This window comes from Monodelphis domestica, chromosome 1 (genome assembly GCF_027887165.1).
Source record: "Monodelphis domestica isolate mMonDom1 chromosome 1, mMonDom1.pri, whole genome shotgun sequence".
Lineage (NCBI taxonomy): Eukaryota > Metazoa > Chordata > Mammalia > Didelphimorphia > Didelphidae > Monodelphis > Monodelphis domestica.
The window spans coordinates 335,228,298-335,235,080 of NC_077227.1; the positions used below are offsets into that span (position 1 = coordinate 335,228,298).

Below are 6,783 nucleotides of genomic sequence, written 5' to 3' on the forward strand. Positions count from 1 at the left end.
CGGCCATTCTACTCTAAGTACATTTCTGCCTTCATTTCTTCTCTGAAGAATTAACTATTCACTATTGCAGATGTTGCCATTTCTTCTTTATTCGGCATTCAATAAATCCAAAACCCAATGTGTGTATCAGTACTGCAGAGTTCAGTCACAGACATCCCTGTTACATAAGCCAGATGTATAAACAAACAAACTGATGTTTTAACTCTTAACTAATTTCAGAAATGTTCCTCAGGGAAATGCAGCTGACCCTCTACGTGCTCCTGGTGGTGGCCTGCATTCCAAAAGCCATTTTCTGCCAAGAGCAGTCTGACACTGGAGAGAAGAGTCTTCTGGCACACCACAAAATAAGATCAGCAAATTCAGCATTTGCTGGAAGATTGTTAAAGCTCTTGATTTCTGAAAATCCACAAAAGAATGTCTTTTTCTCTCCCTTGAGCATGGCCACCTCCTTTGCCATGCTCTCCCTGGGGGCCAGAACGGCCACCCTAACTAACCTTTTGGAGGGCCTGGGCTTTAATCTCACCAAGCTGCAGGAGAGGGAGATGCATGAAGGTTTCCCAGCGCTATTCCACCTACTCAACACTACCCAAGGCAAAGTTCAGCTGGAAAGTGGCAACAACCTCTTTATTGATGATAAGATACAACCTCTCCAGAGGTTCTTAGATGAAATCAGAAACTTATATGGAGCTCAAGTGTTTGCTGCAAACTTCACAGATGCAGAAGGTGCTAAGAAACACATTAATGATCATGTAGATAAGAAAACACATGGGAAAATTCCAGAATTGTTCAAGGATCTAGACTCTGATACAGTCATGGTTCTCATAAACTACATTTTCTTTAATGGTAAGATTCCATATATGCATACGCATTTCCTTCATGTTCCTATTTTGACTGTGCCTGTGTCTCAATTTATGCAATTTGACTTTGCTTTTGAAAATATTCCTGTTAATCTATATCAGTGATGGCAAACCTTTAAGTGATGGAGTGCCAGGCCTTGCCCCCAGCCCCTAGAAACTGAGTGCTACACCCCATCCCCCAGAGCCTGCTTCTGGCTTTCTAGTAAGGAACTCTATCTAGCCAGTGACTGCAGGCATGCCCACAGAGAGGGCTCTGTGTGTCTTTTTGGGCAAACATACCATAGGTTCACCTCACTGATCTATATTATCTTTGAGGGTAGATGTGTTTATTTTAATTTCAGGTCAATTATTTTAATTTGTTTTGCTTTTTATTTAATTTTTTCCAGATTGACTCTAATGGGCCAAGATACTTTAATTTAATGCACTTTAACTTAAATTTCTGATGGCCAGATAATATTTCCTTTCTTTAGGAACTATATCATGATGTGGTTTAAATGGAGGATCTGAGTTCAGATCCTGACAGTGCTACATACTACCTGGAATGAATATGAACAAATCATTTTACTTTTAAGGGACTCAGTTTTCTTCTCTGTAAAATGAGGTCATACTTCATGTTCCTTTCCAGTTCTGAATCTAATAATTCTAGTTTCTGATAGGTGTGTCCATGTTTATATGGGTAAAGCTCATTATCTAAAAGTAACAGAATAAATATCTTTGTATTCAGAAAACCTCTTTGTAAAATGAATAGACACTAATCTTTGTGATTTGTTGGGGCTTGGAAATAGTTTGTTCTTAGATCTAACAAAGACTTGGTTGCTAATGTGTAACAGATATGTAGAGATATAGAAATACCTCATTCCATAATTCAAAGGACACTGTAATTCTACCTTTGAAAGGAGTAGGAGGATAGCCATAGCTGGGTGATCATTCTCTCGATTTTCTATTGTTAAGAAGAGTGTTGGGTATGGAATCGTATCTATTTGTGTCAGCTTTTTGAAGTACAGGGAAATTATTATCTGAGGAATTCAGGAGCAAATTTACTTCCCCTGGTCAAACTGAACTTCCTTTCTCTTATGCCTACCTCTGCTAGGCAGCATACTCAGGATTGGGGGTGGGAGGAAGGGATAGTAGGACAGGAGGAGAAAGAAAAAGGGGGAGACAGAGAGAGGAAAGAGAAAGACAGAGAGGCAGAGACAGACAGACAGACAGACAGAGAGACAAAGAAGCTCCATCCCACACCCAGAGGGTAAGCCATACTCCTATATACTTATTACACAAAAAACAATCCTGAGTATCAAGCAAATATATTTGTCAAAGTGAGTAGGTAAAATAGTCATCAGGGGAGCCATATAGTTTCATTTAGGCAGTAGAATACACAAGAGTTAGGAGACTTTACAGCCCTTGAGTTAGATGGAATCTCAGATGGGTAAGGACAATCTGACCCAGTGAGTCCACTCTTAGCAGTCTCTGGGGGCAAAAGCTCTAGGGATCAAGAGAAACATTAAATAGGTGCTGGCTTTCCCCCATATGAATGTGGCCCCTGAGAGTCTAGTGTGCGCCATTACAAGTCTACACCTGGCATCATCTCCCTTTTCTGTTTCTCTCAAAAGACTTTCAGCCAACCAAGAGTCATACTACTCTACATGGCTCCCTACAGTGTCACAGGACTCCTTTATGAGGGTGCTAAAGCCTACATAAGTAGTAGGGCTACATAAATATTATTATTTATCAGAGAAAACCCTACCAGAATGTAATTCTGTTGTCATTTAGTCTTCGAGACAGTATTAATTGTTAAAAATGTAAAGACAATTTTTTCAAAAACAGACCTTTGTCCACAAGGTGCTTACATTCTGATAGGGGAGAGGATGTGTAAGCAAATTTAAGATGATCTATTTGGGGGGAGAATACATTAAAGAATGAGGAAAAGTTTCCCATCAGAGCTATTAAATGACTTACACATGAGCAAAATCTAAGATTCTAAGAGATAAAGGAATGGATTCTAGGCATAGACATGAAATCAAAAGATGGAATACTGAGTTTGAGCAAAACTAGTAGTTCCATCTGGTTAGCATAGACTCTGTGATGGGAAATAATGTTAAAAGGTTTGGGAGAAAACGATTACAAAGAGCCTTCAATTCAAGCGTAAAAAAAATATATTTTATTCTAGAAGTTTAACCACCAGGTGGCACTACTAGCAAATCCCTGGTGAAACATTTGCAGCCTAGTGGTTTTGTGCATTTCCAACTAGGACAGAGGTCCTCAGTTGGTTCTGTGTCCATTACGGTTATCAGAGCCTATCTCAGCTTTGCCTTTCTCTATGGGCAAGTACCACTTACGTTGTTACCCAGTAGAATAATCCACATCCACTAGCTAAGCTCTTTTGAGACATGCTTTTTCACTGAGGACTAAACATATTAACTGAGCAAAATGGACTTTGGTTCTTCCCCCAACCTCCCTCTATGCCACAGTTTAAATGCCCATTCTCATAGCATAAGGAACACTCGCTCCCCTACATTGTCCCTACTTACAAACTTTAAATAAAATTTATTTCTTCAGGTCAGCATGGTTTTATGGCAGGTTACTGAGATCTCAACTCAAAGTAAGAGTTACGGAACAGAAAAGCTACAACAGGCTAACCAGAAAGGGGGAAAAAAAAGTAAGCAACAAAGTAGAGGTTGTCCCTAATCCATTCCATCCCTCAAAGCCATCTCTTCACATTGCTGCTACAATCTGCCTTTACAGCCTCATTTCCTTCCCCTCTCCTCTGTTTCCTTGAAGTTTACACCAAATGGATAATTTATACATTTGATGCTTTCCTTTGCTCATTCCATCTTCTAAGTCTGGAAGTTTTCCCCCAACATCTCTGCCCATGAAAATTCTAAACATCCTTTAAGACCCAGCTCAAATGCTACCCCTGTCAGGGAACTTTCTTTGATCCCACAGTGTAAAATGGGAACCGCAAAGAAAATTTCAATGGCACATCTTTATCTTAAGACGTATTTTGCATGTAGTTATCTGTGTAAATGAGAATGTTCTGTCTTCTTCTTTAAGATTGTAATTCTCATGAGATGTTTTATCTCTGCCAGGGCCCAGCATAGGATTCTCTTAAGGCTGGCATTCAAGTCAATGGTGGGCATTTGATGGACTTCTCTACTAGAGGCAATGCAATGATCCAGGACAATTCGGAGGGACTTATGAGAAAGAACATTATCCACATCTAGAGAAAACTATGGGAGTAGAAACACAAAAGAAAAACAATTGCTTGGTCCCATGGGTCGAAGGGGATATGATTGGGGATCTGGACTCTAAATAATCACCTAGTGCGCATATTAATAATATGGAAATAGGTCTTTATCAATGACACATTTAAAACCTAGTGGAATTGCTCATTGCCTACAGGAGGGGAAAGAAGGGAGGGGAGGGGAAGAACACGAGTCATGTAACCATGGGAAAATATTCTAAATTAATTAAACAATTTTTTAATAGTGGGCATTTGATAAAAAATATGTTTCCTTTGAACTCAATTCAATACTAACTGGATGCTCAGACATTCAACATTCCCAATTCACAAGGTTATGCAATGTTGTCTCTACAGGCATTTGGGAGACCTCTTTTAATTCCAACCACACTGAGCTTCAGGACTTTTATGTAGATAAAAACACAACAGTTCGAGTGCCAAAGATGATGAAAAAGGAAAAACTGTACTACCACCGTGAGGATGAACTGTTTTCTTCAATGGTCATGCTGCCCTATGAGGGGAATGCCTGGCTAATTTTAGTTCTGCCAGATGAAGGCAAATTAGAGCAGGCACTGGATGCTATAATCTCTAAGGGAGGAATAAAATGCTCTAAATTTATGGGAAAAAGGTATGGTCATAGGATGACAAATAGCTAACAACTCTAATCAAGGAAATAAGCTCCAACTATTTCTTAATTAAATGACTATTTCATGCCAACCACTGTGAGAAATAGCCACGAAAGGAAAACGCAGCCCCTGCTGTACGTTTTAATGGTGCAGACAAGAAGAAAACATATAAGATTTACCCAGTATATACAGGAGGCAATCCAAGAGGAAAACACCAGTAGTTGTTGGGAGGATAAAGGGTACCAGAAAAGCACTAAAAAAATCCACCTCATTTTCTATCTTGGGATCAATAATAAAAGTATCAATTCCAAAGCAGAAGAGTGGAAAGGGCTAGGCAATTAGGGTTAAGTGACTTGCCCAGGTGAAAGTGGCTGAGGCCAGATTTGAACCCAGATCATCTCAACTTCATGCCTATCTCTTGGTCCACTGTGTTACCAAGCTGCCTTTGCAGATGAGAAGTTATATGAGTTTATACCAAGGTAACAGCTGTGTGAATGGAGATAAGGAGACAAATAGAATATATACTGAAGGTAGTGGGCAGGTAGGTTCCCTGTCTACAAAGAGCTTATGAGCTCAGTACTCCATGCTTATTAATTCCCAAAGTAAGTAAGTCAACTCTGAGGGATTTAGCTTTGAAGGATGCTCTATCATTACTGAAAAGGATCAATTTTTCAAAAAGTAAAAAATGCATCAATAGAGCTCAAATACACAATTGATCTTGGCAAACAATTGGATACATGGATGCCATTCTTTCATGACTCCACTAAATTTTGTCTTTTGATGTCTACTTCTAGTTCCAGGTTACCTTGGAGGAATTACATCTCTTTGGCTCTAGGGGTCCACATAAGCAAAAGAAAGAAATTGAACTAGATGATCTCTAAAGTCCCTAGCTCTTCTCAAGCAGGCATACAGATGTTGCTCACTCTTTCCCCCAGTACTAAAGATAAGATGGAATTCAACCATGATTGGGACAGAGAATTTTGGCTTTCTATACCTTGCTTCCTGGAACAGCAGAAGGCCATGAGCAATAGTTGGATTAAGCAACTAGTAAAGCCTATGGAGTCCATTGTTTGGGGGAGTTGAATCACTAAGCAATCAGCAAGGAGAGTGGAAAATGCCAGCTCTTTATGGATCTCCTTTTCAACAGGAAGGTAAATATTTTTCTGCCCAAGATGTCTATCTCCACCAGTTATGATCTTGAAAGACTGCTTCCCAAAATTGGCATAAATGATGTGTTCACTCCTCTCACAGATCTCACAGGCATCTCCACACAATTCAAAATATGAGTTTCTAAAGTCAACACTGATGGCTTCATTTTTGAGAGATGCTCTATCCTGACTGAAAAAGATCAACTTTTTATAAATACATCAATAGAGCCTAAATGCAAACTAGGACTTGGCAAAGGATTAGATAATGTGGATATCATTCTATCACAACTCTACTAAATTTTTCTTCTGATTTCAGGCCATCATGTAGATGGTCCCAAATTCTCAAAGGCTATGACAAGAAACCACAAGTTCTAGCAGGTCCCACAAAGTTTTAGACATAAAAATATAAGTTCAGTAATATCTATTATTACCAACACATACTTGTGCATATCTATCACCTAAGAAGAGAAGCTAGGTGGCATAGTGGATAGAATGCCAGGTCTGGGGTCAGGAAGGTCATCTTCCAGAGTTCAATTCAGACATTTAGTAGCTATGTGTCCCTAGGCAAGTCATTTAATCCTATTTGCCTCAGTTTTATCATCTGTAAAATGAACTGGAGAAGAAAATGGCAAACCCCTCCAGTATTTTTGCCAAGAAAATTTCAAATGAGGTCATGAGTGAGTGTCAAACATGATTGAAAACAACTGAACAACAACAAATGGAATGTTAAATCAAGATGCCTGTGCAAGGCTAAAGGTCCCAAACTCCTAGGTCAATATCCTTTCTTTGTATCATGGACTTCTTTTGCAGTCTGGAGAAGCCTTTGAATTCCTCAGTAAGTATTAAAATACATAGGATTACAAATGAAAGTAATTGTGTTGAAATACAGTTACTGAAACATTTTTTAAAATAAG

At 39.1% G+C, this 6,783-nt stretch overlaps 1 protein-coding gene across 1 annotated transcript; it reads left to right on the plus strand.

Annotated features, from left to right (window-relative positions):
- Window positions 1-236: 236 nt before the first annotated feature.
- On the plus strand, window positions 237-5,602 carry LOC100618128 (alpha-1-antiproteinase 2-like). The gene is made up of 3 exons (XM_007473642.3): window positions 237-843; window positions 4,453-4,664; window positions 5,516-5,602. Exons 1-3 carry the CDS (start codon window positions 237-239, stop codon window positions 5,600-5,602), a joined length of 906 nt encoding a protein of 301 aa, XP_007473704.2.
- Window positions 5,603-6,783: the final 1,181 nt, after the last annotated feature.